Source organism: Sinohyriopsis cumingii, chromosome 6 (assembly GCF_028554795.1).
Source record: "Sinohyriopsis cumingii isolate HCF-2022 chromosome 6, ASM2855479v2, whole genome shotgun sequence".
Lineage (NCBI taxonomy): Eukaryota > Metazoa > Mollusca > Bivalvia > Unionida > Unionidae > Sinohyriopsis > Sinohyriopsis cumingii.
This window is the reverse complement of record NC_142966.1, coordinates 91,345,528-91,366,268: the sequence shown is the minus strand read 5'-3', so window position 1 is coordinate 91,366,268 and position 20,741 is coordinate 91,345,528. Positions and strand designations below refer to the sequence as shown.

General features: G+C 39.5%; 1 protein-coding gene across 7 annotated transcripts in view; it reads left to right on the top strand.

The window, feature by feature from the left end:
* Nucleotides 1-20,741, top strand: part of LOC149797438 (beta-alanine-activating enzyme-like) — a 69,603-nt gene that overhangs the window by 168 nt on the left and 48,694 nt on the right. For 2 of the 7 annotated variants that reach the window (XM_089962238.1, XM_089962239.1), the window contains exons 2-3: nt 2,031-2,206; nt 18,927-19,018. In XM_089962238.1, coding sequence (XP_089818364.1) covers nt 2,060-2,206; nt 18,927-19,018 — 239 coding nt within the window. In that variant the 5' untranslated portion in view covers nt 2,031-2,059. Of the gene's footprint in view, nt 1-57; nt 204-772; nt 791-2,030; nt 2,207-3,620; nt 3,758-18,926; nt 19,019-20,741 lie in introns of those variants that run through there. The other 5 variants (XM_089962240.1, XM_089962241.1, XM_089962237.1 and 2 more) reach the window with 4 other exon arrangements.

Genomic DNA, 20,741 nt, shown 5'->3' with positions numbered 1-20,741 from the left:
TGACCATTATTGTTGTACGCTTTTGTCAAGAGTACTTTGCAACAGCGTAATTTGCCTCGAAAGTAGACACAGGCTCTTGATTCTGTGGAAACTAATGCGTATACTCACTGTATAACAGTGAGTATACGAATTAGTTTCCACAGAATCAAGTGCATGTGAAAGTAGATTACAGATGGCAATAACAAAATCATTTAAGTTTGCTTGTAAGTCCATTCGATCTTTTATTTTGCAAACACTATCAGTACAAGTATTGCCTAACCTATTACTATTTTGTTCATCCTTTTATGAATATATAGCTTTTGTAAGAATTGTTATTTGTTTGGGTGTCTACTGTAACGTCCCGCACACTGTTTTGACGTAGTGTCATGAACTCCCAGTTGTTGCACCAAAATACACATATTTTTACCCTTATAATCATGAAGATAAATGTATTGTGAATTTGTATGTGTTTGAATAATGATAAAAAAGCAAAATAAAATTTGTGATTTTTACAGGAATTATTTACATTGTTCTACTTACAGCTCTATTCGTGTAATGAAGTTACTGGTCGTACTTGATTGGACAGCTTTAACTTCCTTTTATGTGTTAATTATATCTTTATTTACTTTAAAATAAACAATGTATATAACATTTCCATTGAAGATATGTAATTACATTTTCTGGATTCTCACGATCATAATCTCACTTTTATATTTAAAGTTCTGATAAATTTGCGATGTATCATACCTGTCAGTCGAACAAAACCAAGTAAGATTGAGTGACGTCAGTAAATGAATTGTGCTAGAAATTGGTAAGAATAATAATATCAAAATGGCTTCCATCAAAGTTTGTTTTGCTTATTATTATTATTATTATTAGAACAATTACAAATTATAATATCAGGGTGTACACGAATATATACACCTAAAACAGTAAATAATTGTGTATTTTGGTTTTTGAGTGTATTTTGGTGTTTCTAATAACCAAACTCTCAAAAGAACACATCTCTCATTGACATCACAACCTCAACAGTAGTATTTCTATAATATGATCTTTACCACAACCACCAGCCTAAACCTTATTTACTTGGCATGTCCCTTCATGAGACCAACACTAAATAAATTTTGTTTAAGTGAGTAGAGCATTTTATAATTTGGGGAAATTTGCACTGTTAAGCAAAGTTTGTTGCTTTAATATTTTCTCAGCATGATGTAAATAACAAATGGGAACTGAAATTAAATCAACAAATAAGTTATCCACTGATTTTTAGCACTGTTAATTCAGGATTAAAATCATTAGGAAAATGAATTTAGGGAAAAAAAACTTTTTGGGGAATCTTTTTCAACAAAATTGAATGAGTTAAATACCAAAATATTTGTTTCCGCATTGAAAATTGTTTGATAGGAAGACAAGACTTTGGTAGTTCAAAACAGTTTCATGATTGCCCATGGGATGCATCTTTACTACTAAAGGTATGGATAAGTTATCCCACTGTATATAATGTTTGTTAGCAAAGGTGTTATCAGTGTATGTCCACCTCTGGCAGGCCTTGTGGAACATCAGTTTTATGAAGAAAAACTTTTTGCTAGTTGGGTTTCAGATTCAGTTCAAGGTCATAATTGTTGTGGGAAGATGCCCAGCAAGAAGACCAGAATAAACGTTTGTTATGCACATATATACAAACCTAAAAATATGTGCATGTTGATGGTTCAATTATAATGTATTGCAGCAAGTGGATTTTCATCAGACACCACGTGCAATTCGAAACTAATGCTTTTGGCATAAAGGGATCATTTGCATAATGTTTGGTCATCATATGGAAACTGGATAATAGTGGTTTACAGTGTAGGAAAATGTACAGTTAGCATTTAGCGATAAAATTTAGAAATTAATGCTTTCATGTTTGCTCAGATATGAAAGTTATCTTTTAGTTTTAAGTGTCATGTCTATAACATTTTACAATTTTTATATTTCTATATGTAAAGAAGCATGAGCACAAATTAGAGTAAATTTCATAAGTATTTTGTGTAGCTACGTTTCATTACTTACAGTAGCAAGGCTGCTGAATGAAGCTTGTGAGATGTCCACTATACAGGATCTTGTGTGGGAGGATCTAGATAGAAAGGCAGAGAGCATAGCTGTCATATATGATGAAGATGATACATCAGGGCATCAGGAACAAAAAGTTAAAATCACCTACAGAGAGTTGCATACCTTGACTAAGCAGGTATGTATTACACACAGATACACGGACAGAATTACATGTATTTTCCATTTGTTCACAAAGAGTGGGGGCCATTTGTTTTGCATCATAGTATACACAGGTTTGATTCTTGCATATACGGGGATAAGTAGTCGTGGATGTACTATCTTACTTTTATTTAAAGGTAATAGACATACATACTAAGTAAGGCTATTGTGTTTTCAAAACCTATATATTAATTACACAATAGTTGGAGCACAAAATTATATCGTTTAAACATTAATCCATTCGCATATCAGACCTGGCTCTTCGTGCTAAATGAGACTTGTTTTCATTAGAGATTAGAAAGAAAATGCGAAATCTTCATAATTTAGTTCAACAATAAGTATTTTCCACAATAATTCAGATTTCTTGCTAACACTATATGCCTGCTTACCTAAGCTTCTGCTCCAACTTGGACAGAACAATGACCACTACATGTATCAAGGGAATGCAAGACAATGTTTATTATAGAATATCAGCTGATGCTAATGCTCTAATTATTCCATAAATTACATTAATGTTATCAAGATTAAAGCAAAATTCAAACTAATTTCCATCCCCAACTTAGTTGAATCACACAGATTTCCTCAAACATCAGTTGTACATGTAGACCAACAGTTTAAAAAATGTATTTCATCACTAGAAAATGCAGAAAGGTGCTAGAATCTAACAGCAGGGGTCTCAAACTCAAACCACCTGAGGGCTGCATGAGGGCATTTTCGATGTCCCAAGGGCCGCACCACCTTTCTTATCTCTCATGACATCTTGTGACACCAATCAATTTGCAGGCCACAGGAAATGGCTTGGCAGCAATATTCCCTCTAAGCAAATGGTAGATATGTGTGCTGAAATGTGCAAGCATTACAGTGATTTTAGCATTAAATATATAGGTCAGAAACGTATGGGACAATGCTATGTTGTGGAATTCGCAAGATGCACTTTAAGGTCTAAGCTGTTTTCCGACTTGACACGTATATGCGAAAATACGGGGGGAAAAACAGCAAATCAGATACTATTTATTTGCCTAAAATTACTACACGTACATATACAAATAAATAAACCATAAATTTGCGATCCTGTCAATGGACTGTTGTAATGAAGCTACATTATAGTGAATGATTATGAAAACCTCTCCATCTCAAAATAGATACACTCACGTCTGTATTGATTCTGTAGGAAAGAAGGGACTGCAACTTTTGATGGTGGGACTCCTATTTTTACCAAAATGGGAGTCCTGGACTCCTTGTTTTGAAATCCTAGCGAGACCTCTTCCTATACTAACCCTGGCACAGATTACAGCCAGCATAAATTATTTGAACCAGTATAGATGATTACACCCATTATAGACAGTTACAACCAGTGTAGATGATTACACCCAGTATAGACAGTTACAACCAGTGTAGATAATTACACCCAGTATAGACAGTTACAACTTTAGTGTAGATGATTTCAGCCAGAACAGACAATTACAACCAGTTTAGATGATTACCCCCAGAGTAGATGATTGTAACCAGAGCAGATAATTACAGTCAGGTAATGTTGATGACTATAGCAGCAGGGGGGGCGAATCCGACATTTTGTCCAATCGTCATTTTGCCTTATTAATACTTTCTGCACTCAGCGGATCCGGTGTCGTCAGCGCCCGGTAAAAAAAAAACGACGTCGTCGTCGGGGGGTCGTCCAATCGTCATTTGGTTTAATTAATACTTTCTGCGCGCCGATCCCAGCGTCGTCAGTGTCCGGTAAAAAAGCGCGACGACCGCGTCGATGTCATTGCCCCCCTGCTAGAGAATGTTACCGCGACGGACACACACAACCAATGTGTATGGGGAAAGTGTCAGTATTTATTTTTATAGGAATTTGACACTTTCCCCATCGTTGATTTTAAAAACTCTTCTGGGGTTGGTACTGGTTTATTCTTTCGTCGGAGATATTCTATTGCCGATCGATACTGTGGACTTCCACAACCGATACAAATTCTAATTTTTCCTCGGACGCCCTTGCCACATCCAAGACAGGGTTGAGGGCCGTCCTTACATCCCTGTTTTGATGTGCAATTATGTACCCCGCAAAACTCACCGTAGCAGTTTTTACCACATTGTACTTTTGATCCTTGGGGGAGCCATTTGCATTTATTGACAGCAAGTGCTGGATTAACCATTATTATTAACTATTAAATAAACATTTAATTAAATATTAAAAAGTATATTGTATAATGGATAATAATTATTCCGATATTGACCTGTTTGGGCGTGGAACATCTTACTACGAGGAATCCCCGGATGAATTTTTTAAGTCCCCGGAAACGTATCACGATGTGCGAGAATACTACCGAAGGCGTTTGGGTCCATCTTGGAGTGTTTCCAGTAAAAAGTCCGCAATGGAACTCCTCACCGTTGCAGACCACCAGTTTCGTGGAGTAATTATCCAGCGTATGGGGAGATTTTACGTGTTCATGGATAACCCGGACATAGTAGAATTTCAGGGGTGCTCCGCTGTTAATGAGATTATTCCGAAACACCGGTGCAGATATCCTACCATCGACGTGGATTCCAAGACGCCATCGCTGGCTGAGTTGTTGTTGTATTTCCATGAGTTAGTTGATTCCATTAATGATGTTCTAGTTTTTGAAACCAGCGGCGGTTATCACATCATGTTGAAAATGATCCCGGTGGATTTCGAGGAACATCAATCATTGTTGAAGAAAGTTGCCGCGGATAGACCAACATGGAATGTTGATACACAAGCTGGGCTGCATAGCATCAAATTACCCGGAACTAGATCGGTAAAACCAAACAGCGTTGATAAGCGATTAATTTATCCTGTTGGATTCACCAGTACGCTGCTATCTTGTCCAGTCTCTGTTCAGCCGTGTTACGAAAAACTCGAGCCTAAACTGGAACCTGAAATCACCGAATGTGATGATCTTACTGCTGAACAAATTCGACAGGTCTCTACGTTGTTGTCCGGACAACCCGATCAGATCACCGGGACTACAAATCAAACCAGCAACATGATATCGCTGGGGCGAGTTGCAGGTTCATTTTGCAATATCTGCCAGCGACGTCATGGATACAATGAGATCGGTGGATTCATTGAGGGAAAGGCCATTGACGCATTTGTTTGTGTTTATTCTGATCAGTTTGTGATCGGTTGTTACAGGAGCACACAAAAAGAGATAATAATACAGCATGATATTGGAACCGCTAGTGACGATAAAACCCTCTACGAAAAATACTTAAAATCGTATAATTACCATCGCGGAGATCACAGTGGTGAATTTCCCAAGAGAATTCCCGATTACACTTACTGCGAAGCACCTATTCATGAGCGCGGTCGGGGATGTAAAATCATTTTCAACGACGACTATATGGACGGATCTTCTTGCGGGCTGGGAAAATCAGAGGCCGCTTGGAAGTCTATCAGAAGTGATCAGTCTATACTGTGTGTTTCATACAGAAAAACGTTTACCAGAAAGACCACCATCGACTACAATCTCGAATCGTACGAAACGATCCATGGAGATATTATATTCGATACAAAAAAGCATCGCAGGGTTATTTCCCAGATAGAATCGATTGTACGAGTCCGGGGAATTCCTGATGTGCTATTGTTGGATGAGTGGCACGGAATCCTTCGACAGGTAGTCTCATCAAGTCGCGACAAACAAATTTGGGGAACACTGGCATGGTTGATTTCATCTGCGAAACGGGTAATTGTGCTGGACGCAGATGCTAACAATGACGATCTAGAATTATTCAGAAAGTACTTAAATCGCCCGGACATGAAATTCATCATCAACGGATATCAGCCCGATCATGGTAAAAAATTCATTGTGGAACAGTCTCACAGAGACAACTACAATAAACTGTTAGATACATTACAATGAGGAAATCGTGTGGTTGTATTTACACACAATAAACGACGCGGAAATTATTCTGTAGAAACACTTGCTAGATTGTTACAGCACTTAGGATACCGCGTGAAATACTATCACGCCGATACCAACTCGGCCGGAAAACAGCAGGACTTTGATAACATTTCAACGGCATTTGAGTACATCGATGTAGTGATTTACAATCATACCGTTGAGGCCGGGGTATCCATTGTGGACCCGCGATTCAAGTACATGACGGTGTTTTCTGAAGAATTAGGTTCTGTAGAGGCGACCAAACAAGCTATCCATCGTTTCAGAAATATATCTGAAATACATTATTCTGCAACACGACGACGACAAACAGAGCTTCCATTGACCCGCGATGATATTATTTCCACAATCGAATCACATGAACGGGATTTGTCGTCGACGGAGTTGCTGTTTAGAACCCCGAATCGCTGTGACGTACATACCGGTTACGGACACATGTTTATTAGTACAATTATTGACGAAAACAACTCAAAACACTATTTCACGGGCAGACTCGTTGAAATGATGAAACGAACCGGTTATTCAGTTGAATGGGAATTACCCGATGAATACGAAACATGGAAGGAAAAAAAACAACGGAAGCAGAAACGAGTCAGCGACGCGGTAATCGATGACGATCCACACGTAGATGAATTTTTAAAATCTTCCATCGGAGAGAGAATTGCTGCGGTTAATAGTGAGACTACAAGTGATAAATACCACCAATACGACCCCGAACAGCGGCTAGAGCCATACGAGAAGGCGTTGATGTATCTCAATTACGTGTTTCAAACCGATGTGAGAAAAGTAGATAACTACCAGATAGAACATCTGAATAAAAACGTTTCGCGGCTACAGCGATATCAGCGTGTTGTAGTTGACGAACACAATAACGGTAGCGCTGTAGCAACGACGCTGTGTCGATCCGATAAAATCAATCCCCGGCAACAACTTGAAATTGTCAGAAACGTTCTTGGCGCGTTAAATCTCCCCGATGTAGTTCCGGATCGACTGGATGTGAAAAGTGTTCCTGTGAGTCGTGCCGAGTTAATCAATAGCATCTCTGAGATGCTGGCGCAACCAGACCGACTTGACAAGTATAATACACTATTGAAACATTTTTGCGAGATATTCCCATATGTGAGGTTCAGAAGGGGTAATTTGACAGTAAAAAATATCATTGAAAAAATCAAATCGATTTACAGGGGGTTCGGTGGAAGATTGATATCCGATGATATTAAACACGCAGATCGATCGAATTATACATTGTATTATCCCGACTGGCCCGAATCTGATTTTGTAGACGATCCAACGTGGATTAACGAGACCATCGATGATGTGTGATTTGCTGGAAAGGATGTTACCGCGACTGACACACACACAACAATGTTGCGATTTCATGTATGGTCCGTTAATGGATGGTTTTCCCGATAATGGGGAAAGTGTCAGTATTTATTTTTATAGGAATTTTGACACTTTCCCCATCGATGATGGTTTTCCCGATAATGGCGGAAGTGTCAGTGTAATTTTTTATAGGAATTCTGACACTTTCCCCATCGATGATACGACCTCCACGCTCGATGAAAATGTCAGTGATACTCCCCGTTGGTGATAGTGTTTCCAAAATTCGCCCGCGATGATAAAAACAATACTGCGATTGGTTTTCCGATAATGGGGAAAGTGTCAGTACTTATTTTTATAGGAATTCTGACACTTTCCCCATCGATGATACGACTCCCCCGCGAGTAAGGTGTCAGTATTATTTATTTTGACCGATGATAGTGTTTCCAAAATCACCCCGTGATGCGATAATGGGGAAAGTGTCAGTGTAATTTTTTATAGGAATTCTGACACTTTCCCCATCCATGGAGGTTAATCGCGTTTTCTGGTCGGGTGTTAAATTTTCCATCACGTCGGAAATTATCTCCTCGGTGGTACAATTTTTATCACCGCGAATTACAACCCAATAATCCCCCGCTGGTGACTTAAAAAACGGCTTCCGTGACGTATTGACATGAAAGTGATTATTTGTGTCGCTAATACAACTGAATCGTAGAATTGTTCGTTGAGTTAAATTGACAGCAACCGTGGGTATTTTGGGGTTGGGGCCATATTTTGTTTTATTTTCTCCGGACTCAAGTAAATCATTGACCTGCAGCCGATATTTTTCTGGAAGACTATTAATTGCGTTATTGAATAGAGTATCAACGTCATCGAACCAAGCCCGCTTTTCCCCGCCGATATCACCACGCAACACGATCCATAGAATTCCATCTCGGGCCTGAAAGAAGGGCCGTTGAATTGTGTCCGGGCTTAGGTTAAACCACTTACACGTCTCCGCGGTGGAATCAAATTCGATGATCTTTTTCTCGCTGAGATTTAAACAGATAGTATTAACTCTAGTGTCCTTATAAAATTGGTTATTCGGAGAGATTATTCTGGTTTTGTCGTACCGAAATAGTGGTAATTTCGGTGGTGCTAGTTTAATTCGCCCCGAGGCAACCTCGTCAAGGAAATAACTAGCTTGTCTGGAAAAATTTTCAGCACAACTGTTCATCCAGGATCGTCCAAACCCCATACTACCTGATATCATTTTAATATTTAATTAAATAACAGCTATAATTATAATGTCACTGTTGGAATATCACCCGGTGAAATTCGACAGCGTCATCAGCGATTATAAAAAGTCCTGCCCGAGGATGCCAATCAGTGTAAAATTTAAGAACGGAAAATTTCATGCGGTTCAGAAATCCCCCAGCGGAGATAAATACGATTGTATGGTATTTGAAAGTCGTTCAGCGAAAGCTCGGTTATGTCTCCGCGACAAATATTACCAGAGAATGTATGAAAAAATGTTCCCAAACCATGACGTTAAACGATTTGATACAGTATGGGTACTTACCGAACGAAACTCCGCGTTGGTGGTCTAGTCGCCATCTTGAAGCGCCTTGTCCATGCGGTTCACAAACTTGATATCCTTGCGAGATACCACACCGGGAATTTCATCGATTACAAATTTATCCTCACGAGGTTTATCCTTGCGAGGTTTTTTCTTTTTTCTGCTGTCAGTGGTTGCGACTGGCTCGTTGGTGGTGGCCATCACCGCGTTGTATTCGGTGATTCGCTGAATCAGTAGCGCATTATCGCGTTGTGCTACATCCAATTCCTTCCGAACATTTCCGAGTTCATGCTGAAGTCCACCAATGGTGCGTCGCGTATCATCGTGACGCCGTTGTGCATCATCATGGCGTCGCTGCATATCATCATGTCGCCGCTGTAAATCGTCATAACACCGTTGTAAATTATCGTGGCGCTGTTGTAAATAATCATAACGCCGTTGTATACGATTATAATCGGCTGTGCTATTTTGTTGTATTGACACGTGTTTGAGTTGCTGTTGCAGTGATTTATTCTCGTTGGTCAAATTGTTTAGTTGCCATTGTAGTTCTTGGATGGTTTGTTTATCCGCGATAGCATCCATTGCCGGCGTCATATCACCGGGAACGTCAACGAGTTGTTTTATCTCATCGTCGATTCTGAGATCCATCATCCTGATATCGCTGTCGGGTTCGCTTTTCCATATCTTGTAAATGCGCTGGTAACTAATTTTGTACTGATCAGCTATTTCCGATATCGGTGTATTTCCACGGAGTTTCCTTATTGCATCGGTGTCCTCGCGGGTCAACACACGCCGGTATGGCATTATTACAATGAAAATATATTTCCACCAACAACAACACTGGTTTTTCTAAGTGATTTCCTGGGTTTTTCACCTAACTATAAAAACCCATGATTTTTGGTCGTTTTTTGTGAAAAATACCGATTTGCCCTATGAAACTGACATAAATTTTATTATCGATGTGGCGGAAGTATTCTGAAAACAACCGTGGAAGACTTATTCCGTCGTGGAAATGGCTCTATCATCGATGGGGAAAGTGTCAGAATTCCTATAAAAATAAGTACTGACACTTTCCCCATTTTACTCGGACCCGTACTCGACGTTGATAGTTTCCGTTGCGGTCTTATTCCGTCGTGGAAATGGCTCTATCATCGATGGGGAAAGTGTCAGAATTCCTATAAAAATAAGTACTGACACTTTCCCCATGCGCTGGTGATTTTGTAAACGCCAATCATTTACTAGGGTGCGTTTCACTGAAATTGTAATACCGTCAGCGTGCTTGTTAATTTTACTAGTTGCTACCAACACCCAGGATGGCCTTAGATTGCCAGGGACTCCGATGCCCATGTGATTGTTCGGAATATCCCACATGTCAGATCTATGATTACCCTATATGCCCGCGCCATTACGACGGCACAAAAAATGGCGGAGGTGTTTATTTATATCAGCAAGAACTGCGATTGCAGCATAAATCAGGAAGCATGTTAATGGTAAACCGTTGATGGAAGGATGATGATTTACAAGTAAATTACCTATCGCGGCGATGAGTTACAAAAAAATATTTATCGCGGCAATAAATTACAATTAATTTTTTTCTCTGCGGTAAAAATATATCAGTTGTTTTTTATTGTTGTTGTTATTGGACCCTAAGTAGTTACTTCTGATAGTAACCTTGCAATAACAACAGCAATAAAAAACAACTGATATATTTTTACCGCAGAGAAAAAAATTAATTGTAATTTATTGCCGCGATAAATATTTTTTTGTAACTCATCGCCGCGATAGGTAATTTACTTGTAAATCATCATCCTTCCATCAACGGTTTACCATTAACATGCTTCCTGATTTATGCTGCAATCGCAGTTCTTGCTGATATAAATAAACACCTCCGCCATTTTTTGTGCCGTCGTAATGGCGCGGGCATATAGGGTAATCATAGATCTGACATGTGGGATATTCCGAACAATCACATGGGCATCGGAGTCCCTGGCAATCTAAGGCCATCCTGGGTGTTGGTAGCAACTAGTAAAATTAACAAGCACGCTGACGGTATTACAATTTCAGTGAAACGCACCCTAGTAAATGATTGGCGTTTACAAAATCACCAGCGCATGGGGAAAGTGTCAGTACTTATTTTTATAGGAATTCTGACACCTTCCCCATCGATGATAGAGCCATTTCCACGACGGAATAAGACCGCAACGGAAACTATCAACGTCGAGTACGGGTCCGAGTAAAATGGGGAAAGTGTCAGTACTTATTTTTATAGGAATTCTGACACTTTCCCCATCGATGATAGAGCCATTTCCACGACGGAATAAGTCTTCCACGGTTGTTTTCAGAATACTTCCGCCACATCGATAATAAAATTTATGTCAGTTTCATAGGGCAAATCGGTATTTTTCACAAAAAACGACCAAAAATCATGGGTTTTTATAGTTAGGTGAAAAACCCAGGAAATCACTTAGAAAAACCAGTGTTGTTGTTGGTGGAAATATATTTTCATTGTAATAATGCCATACCGGCGTGTGTTGACCCGCGAGGACACCGATGCAATAAGGAAACTCCGTGGAAATACACCGATATCGGAAATAGCTGATCAGTACAAAATTAGTTACCAGCGCATTTACAAGATATGGAAAAGCGAACCCGACAGCGATATCAGGATGATGGATCTCAGAATCGACGATGAGATAAAACAACTCGTTGACGTTCCCGGTGATATGACGCCGGCAATGGATGCTATCGCGGATAAACAAACCATCCAAGAACTACAATGGCAACTAAACAATTTGACCAACGAGAATAAATCACTGCAACAGCAACTCAAACACGTGTCAATACAACAAAATAGCACAGCCGATTATAATCGTATACAACGGCGTTATGATTATTTACAACAGCGCCACGATAATTTACAACGGCGTTATGACGATTTACAGCGGCGACATGATGATATGCAGCGACGCCATGATGATGCACAACGGCGTCACGATGATACGCGACGCACCATTGGTGGACTTCAGCATGAACTCGGAAATGTTCGGAAGGAATTGGATGTAGCACAACGCGATAATGCGCTACTGATTCAGCGAATCACCGAATACAACGCGGTGATGGCCACCACCAACGAGCCAGTCGCAACCACTGACAGCAGAAAAAAGAAAAAACCTCGCAAGGATAAACCTCGTGAGGATAAATTTGTAATCGATGAAATTCCCGGTGTGGTATCTCGCAAGGATATCAAGTTTGTGAACCGCATGGACAAGGCGCTTCAAGATGGCGACTAGACCACCAACGCGGAGTTTCGTTCGGTAAGTACCCATACTGTATCAAATCGTTTAACGTCATGGTTTGGGAACATTTTTTCATACATTCTCTGGTAATATTTGTCGCGGAGACATAACCGAGCTTTCGCTGAACGACTTTCAAATACCATACAATCGTATTTATCTCCGCTGGGGGATTTCTGAACCGCATGAAATTTTCCGTTCTTAAATTTTACACTGATTGGCATCCTCGGGCAGGACTTTTTATAATCGCTGATGACGCTGTCGAATTTCACCGGGTGATATTCCAACAGTGACATTATAATTATAGCTGTTATTTAATTAAATATTAAAATGATATCAGGTAGTATGGGGTTTGGACGATCCTGGATGAACAGTTGTGCTGAAAATTTTTCCAGACAAGCTAGTTATTTCCTTGACGAGGTTGCCTCGGGGCGAATTAAACTAGCACCACCGAAATTACCACTATTTCGGTACGACAAAACCAGAATAATCTCTCCGAATAACCAATTTTATAAGGACACTAGAGTTAATACTATCTGTTTAAATCTCAGCGAGAAAAAGATCATCGAATTTGATTCCACCGCGGAGACGTGTAAGTGGTTTAACCTAAGCCCGGACACAATTCAACGGCCCTTCTTTCAGGCCCGAGATGGAATTCTATGGATCGTGTTGCGTGGTGATATCGGCGGGGAAAAGCGGGCTTGGTTCGATGACGTTGATACTCTATTCAATAACGCAATTAATAGTCTTCCAGAAAAATATCGGCTGCAGGTCAATGATTTACTTGAGTCCGGAGAAAATAAAACAAAATATGGCCCCAACCCCAAAATACCCACGGTTGCTGTCAATTTAACTCAACGAACAATTCTACGATTCAGTTGTATTAGCGACACAAATAATCACTTTCATGTCAATACGTCACGGAAGCCGTTTTTTAAGTCACCAGCGGGGGATTATTGGGTTGTAATTCGCGGTGATAAAAATTGTACCACCGAGGAGATAATTTCCGACGTGATGGAAAATTTAACACCCGACCAGAAAACGCGATTAACCTCCATGGATGGGGAAAGTGTCAGAATTCCTATAAAAAATTACACTGACACTTTCCCCATTATCGCATCACGGGGTGATTTTGGAAACACTATCATCGGTCAAAATAAATAATACTGACACCTTACTCGCGGGGGAGTCGTATCATCGATGGGGAAAGTGTCAGAATTCCTATAAAAATAAGTACTGACACTTTCCCCATTATCGGAAAACCAATCGCAGTATTGTTTTTATCATCGCGGGCGAATTTTGGAAACACTATCACCAACGGGGAGTATCACTGACATTTTCATCGAGCGTGGAGGTCGTATCATCGATGGGGAAAGTGTCAGAATTCCTATAAAAAATTACACTGACACTTCCGCCATTATCGGGAAAACCATCATCGATGGGGAAAGTGTCAAAATTCCTATAAAAATAAATACTGACACTTTCCCCATTATCGGGAAAACCATCCATTAACGGACCATACATGAAATCGCAACATTGTTGTGTGTGTGTCAGTCGCGGTAACATCCTTTCCAGCAAATCCCACATCATCGATGGTCTCGTTAATCCACGTTGGATCGTCTACAAAATCAGATTCGGGCCAGTCGGGATAATACAATGTATAATTCGATCGATCTGCGTGTTTAATATCATCGGATATCAATCTTCCACCGAACCCCCTGTGAATCGATTTGATTTTTTCAATGATATTTTTTACTGTCAAATTACCCCTTCTGAACCTCACATCCGGGAATATCTCGCAAAAATGTTTCAATAGTGTATTATACTTGTCAAGTCGGTCTGGTTGTGCCAGCATCTCAGAGATGCTATTGATTAACTCGGCACGACTCACAGGAACACTTTTCACATCCAGTCGATCCGGAACTACATCGGGGAGATTTAACGCGCCAAGAACGTTTCTGACAATTTCAAGTTGTTGCCGGGGATTGATTTTATCGGATCGACACAGCGTCGTTGCTACAGCGCTACCGTTATTGTGTTCGTCAACTACAACACGCTGATATCGCTGTAGCCGCGAAACGTTTTTATTCAGATGTTCTATCTGGTAGTTATCTACTTTTCTCACATCGGTTTGAAACACGTAATTGAGATACATCAACGCCTTCTCGTATGGCTCTAGCCGCTGTTCGGGGTCGTATTGGTGGTATTTATCACTTGTAGTCTCACTATTAACCGCAGCAATTCTCTCTCCGATGGAAGATTTTAAAAATTCATCTACGTGTGGATCGTCATCGATTACCGCGTCGCTGACTCGTTTCTGCTTCCGTTGTTTTTTTTCCTTCCATGTTTCGTATTCATCGGGTAATTCCCATTCAACTGAATAACCGGTTCGTTTCATCATTTCAACGAGTCTGCCCGTGAAATAGCGTTTTGAGTTGTTTTCGTCAATAATTGTACTAATAAACATGTGTCCGTAACCGGTATGTACGTCACAGCGATTCGGGGTTCTAAACAGCAACTCCGTCGACGACAAATCCCGTTCATGTGATTCGATTGTGGAAATAATATCATCGCGGGTCAATGGAAGCTCTGTTTGTCGTCGTCGTGTTGCAGAATAATGTATTTCAGATATATTTCTGAAACGATGGATAGCTTGTTTGGTCGCCTCTACAGAACCTAATTCTTCAGAAAACACCGTCATGTACTTGAATCGCGGGTCCACAATGGATACCCCGGCCTCAACAGTATGATTGTAAATCACTACATCGATGTACTCAAATGCCGTTGAAATGTTATCAAAGTCCTGCTGTTTTCCGGCCGAGTTGGTATCGGCGTGATAGTATTTCACACGGTATCCTAAGTGCTGTAACAATCTAGCAAGTGTTTCTACAGAATAATTTCCGCATCGTTTATTGTGTGTAAATACAACCACACGATTTCCTCGTTGTAATGTATCTAACAGTTTATTGTAGTTGTCTCTGTGAGACTGTTCCACAATGAATTTTTTACCATGATCGGGCTGATATCCGTTGATGATGAATTTCATGTCCGGGCGATTTAAGTACTTTCTGAATAATTCTAGATCGTCATTGTTAGCATCTGCGTCCAGCACAATTACCCGTTTCGCAGATGAAATCAACCATGCCAGTGTTCCCCAAATTTGTTTGCCGCGACTTGATGAGACTACCTGTCGAAGGATTCCGTGCCACTCATCCAACAATAGCACATCAGGAATTCCCCGGACTCGTACAATCGATTCTATCTGGGAAATAACCCTGCGATGCTTTTTTGTATCGAATATAATATCTCCATGGATCGTTTCGTACGATTCGAGATTGTAGTCGATGGTGGTCTTTCTGGTAAACGTTTTTCTGTATGAAACACACAGTATAGACTGATCACTTCTGATAGACTTCCAAGCGGCCTCTGATTTTCCCAGCCCGCAAGAAGATCCGTCCATATAGTCGTCGTTGAAAATGATTTTACATCCCCGACCGCGCTCATGAATAGGTGCTTCGCAGTAAGTGTAATCGGGAATTCTCTTGGGAAATTCACCACTGTGATCTCTGCGATGGTAATTATACGATTTTAAGTATTTTTCGTAGAGGGTTTTATCGTCACTAGCGGTTCCAATATCACGCTGTATTATTATCTTTTTTTGTGTGCTCCTGTAACAACCGATCACAAACTGATCAGAATAAACACAAACAAATGCGTCAATGGCCTTTCCCTCAATGAATCCACCGATCTCATTGTATCCATGACGTCGCTGGCAGATATTGCAAAATGAACCTGCAACTTGCCCCAGCGATATCATGTTGCTGGTTTGATTTGTAGTCCCGGTGATCTGATCGGGTTGTCCGGACAACAACGTAGAGACCTGTCGAATTTGTTCAGCAGTAAGATCATCACATTCGGTGATTTCAGGTTCCAGTTTAGGCTCGAGTTTTTCGTAACACGGCTGAACAGAGACTGGACAAGATAGCAGCGTACTGGTGAATCCAACAGGATAAATTAATCGCTTATCAACGCTGTTTGGTTTTACCGATCTAGTTCCGGGTAATTTGATGCTATGCAGCCCAGCTTGTGTATCAACATTCCATGTTGGTCTATCCGCGGCAACTTTCTTCAACAATGATTGATGTTCCTCGAAATCCACCGGGATCGTTTTCAACATGATGTGATAACCGCCGCTGGTTTCAAAAACTAGAACATCATTAATGGAATCAACTAACTCATGGAAATACAACAACAACTGAGCCAGCGATGGCGTCTTGGAATCCACGTCGATGGTAGGATATCTGCACCGGTGTTTCGGAATAATCTCATTAACAGCGGAGCACCCCTGAAATTCTACTATGTCCGGGTTATCCACGAACACGTAAAATCTCCCCATACGCTGGATAATTACTCCACGAAACTGGTGGTCTGCAACGGTGAGGAGTTCCATTGCGGACTTTTTACTGGAAACACTCCAAGATGGACCCAAACGCCTTCGGTAGTATTCTCGCACATCGTGATACGTTTCCGGGGACTTAAAAAATTCATCCGGGGATTCCTCGTAGTAAGATGTTCCACGCCCAAACAGGTCAATATCGGAATAATTATTATCCATTATACAATATACTTTTTAATATTTAATTAAATGTTTATTTAATAGTTAATAATAATGGTTAATCCAGCACTTGCTGTCAATAAATGCAAATGGCTCCCCCAAGGATCAAAAGTACAATGTGGTAAAAACTGCTACGGTGAGTTTTGCGGGGTACATAATTGCACATCAAAACAGGGATGTAAGGACGGCCCTCAACCCTGTCTTGGATGTGGCAAGGGCGTCCGAGGAAAAATTAGAATTTGTATCGGTTGTGGAAGTCCACAGTATCGATCGGCAATAGAATATCTCCGACGAAAGAATAAACCAGTACCAACCCCAGAAGAGTTTTTAAAATCAACGATGGGGAAAGTGTCAAATTCCTATAAAAATAAATACTGACACTTTCCCCATACACATTGGTTGTGTGTGTCCGTCGCGGTAACATTCTCCAGCAGGGGGGGCAATGACATCGACGCGGTCGTCGCGCTTTTTTACCGGACACTGACGACGCTGGGATCGGCGCGCAGAAAGTATTAATTAAACCAAATGACGATTGGACGACCCCCCGACGACGACGTCGTTTTTTTTTTACCGGGCGCTGACGACACCGGATCCGCTGAGTGCAGAAAGTATTAATAAAGCAAAATGACGATTGGACAAAATGTCGGATTCGCCCCCCCTGCTGCTACTATAACCAGTATAGACAATTACATTCAGTGTAGATAATTACAGTCAGTGTAGGTAATTACAACCAGAGTAGATGATTACAACCTTTGTAGATAGTTGCATGTGTATGTATGTGTTTGGGGATTTTTAGCATAGCTTGAACAATTTGAGTCATATCGCTATGATACTGCGGTGTGGCAGTTTGTGGAGATGTCTAACAATGGGGCATCATGCAGCAGACATATGGCATCACATTTCTCCCAGTCACATTATCCTGACACCAGGCCGATGAGTCCTAACGCGAACCTCTTAATGATGAGCACTAAGCGATACTAGTACCATTTTTATAAGTCTTAGCAAGACTCGGCCAGGTTTCAAAAGTAGGACCCTATGCATGTTGAGGCGGATGATCTATTATAGACAATTGCAGCCAGTGTAAATGGTTATAACCTGTGTAGACAATAGGCTAAATCAGTAGCATTTACCTTTTGAATGTAAAACAAGGTGTTTCCCATCATCTTTGACATTTTTTGCTGACAAACACCACCAAAATATCACTATTGCAACAATGTTATCTTGTATTAATTGGCTAGTAACATTTGATAAATTCATCTAATTTTACATAAAGTAAAAATGCATGTGTTGAAACAAAACTTGTGTAAACATTTGTACTACATTTATCAGTGGGAATAAGATCATTTATGTTACTAAAATGTGAAGTAGGAACTAATTAGTATTATTATTATTATGACTGTAAGATCATTTATATTGCTAAAATGTGAAGTAGGTACCAATTAATATTATTATTATTATGACTAAGTTCATTTATATTACTAAAATGTGAAGTAGGTACTAATTAGTATTATTATTATTATGACTGTAAGATCATTTATATTACTAAAATGTGAAGTAGGTACTAATTAGTATTATTATTATTATTATGACTGTAAGATCATTTATATTACTAAAATGTGAAGTAGGTACTAATTAGTATTATCATTATTATGACTGTAAGATCATTTATATTACTAAAATGTGAAGTAGGTACTAATTAGTATTATTATTATTATTATGACTGTAAGATCATTTATATTACTAAAATGTGAAGTAGGAACTAATTAATATTATTATTATTATGACTAAGTTCATTTATATTACTAAAATGTGAAGTAGGTACTAATTAGTATTATTATTTTAAATAATCGGATTTAACAGATTGCAGCTCATTTTAGGTGAAAATTAAAAACCTCAATAAACTGAAAACCCCTAATTACTAGGACTTTTATTGGTCTCATGGTATTTTGATTTTGAGAGGTTTACTGTTATTATTATTATTGTTATAGGTATCAGAAGTGTTGAAGACACATGTACAGGCAGATGAAGTAGTTGGAGTGTGCCTAAAACCAAGCCAGCATATTCCTGCTGTGCTTCTTGGGTAGGATAAGTTGAATCTTTTCTTTTGTCAGTGCATTCTTTAAAATGCATGAATATCGGCATTCCAAACTAGAATTGTGTGCATTGGGTCAATAGTTAATTTTTTCCCACTGCATTATTTTAAATAATTTTGAAAATTAAAATAAAGGCATTTATGCAGAATAAGAAAATAGTTCCTCGATATTGTGGGAAAGCTGTCAGTCACTGTCATCAAATTTAGCCACTGGACCATTAGCCTGTAGCCAGTAGTTTTATTTGCCAGATCAGCTAAAATTTCAAACAGCAAGTCTAGCAGGCTAATTAATTTGTTCAAGAGTATATGTACCTTCTTGGTAACATTTTAGAAATTTCAACACCAAAATTGGTTTTAAGACTGTCACATTTTTCATTTCTGATAATTTACAGTTTCAAGAGTTAGTCCCTGTTTTTATACATTATCTGCACTGCAATGTGATCCCATTCATTAATGATTCATTCCAGTGAAAATATTGACCATTTAAAATTCTTGTTCTTGCAGACATTTCTGAATAGTAATAATTGTTTCATGATTACCCCATGCATGGTAATAAACCCATTCCTTTCACAATTACACCATGCATGGTAATAAACCCATTCATTTCATGATTACACCATGCATGGTAATAAACTCATTCCTTTCATGATTACACCATGCTTGGTAATAAACCCATTCATTTCATGATTACACCGTGCTTGGTAATAAACCCATTCATTTCATGATTATGCCGAGCATGGTAATAAACCCATTCCTTTCATGATTACACCATGCATGGTAATAAACCCATTCCTTTCATGATTACTCAGTGCATTTTGATAAACCCATTCCTTTCATGGTTAAATAAACCCATTCCTTTCATGATTACCCAGTTCATTGTAATAAACTCATTCCTTTTATGATTACCCCATGCATGATAGTAAACCCATTCCTTTCATGATTACACCATGCATGGTAATAAACCCATTCCTTCATGATTACCCTATGCATGATAATAGACCCATATCTTTCATGGTTACACCATAAATGGCAATAAACCCATTCATTTCATGATTACACCATGCATGGTAATAAACCCATTCCTTTATGATTACCCCATGCATGGTAATAAACCCATTCCTTTCATGATTACCCCATGCATGGTAATAAACCCATTCCTTTCATGATTACCCTATGCATGATAATAAACCCATATCTTTCATGGTTACACCATAAATGGCAATAAACCCATTCATTTCATGATTACACCATGCATGGTAATAAACTCATTCCTTTGTGATTACCCCATGCATGGTAATAAACCCATTCCTTTCATGATTACCCCATGCATGGTCCAAAACCAATTCCTTTCATGATTACCCAATGCATGGTAATAAACCCATTCCTTCATGTTTACCCCATGCATGATAATAAACCTATATCTTTCATGGTTACACCATAAATGGCAATAAACCCATTCCTTTATGATTACCCAATGCATGGTCCAAAACCAATTCCTTTCATGATTACCCAGTGCATGGTAATAAGCCCATTCCTTCTATGATTACCACATGCATGGTAATAAGCCCATTCCTTCATGATTACCCAGTGCATGGTAATAAACCCATTCCTTTCATGATTACCTCATGGATTGCAGTAAGCCCATTCCTTTCATGATTTCCCATGCATGGTAATAAACCCATTCCTTTCCTGATTACCACATGGATTGCAG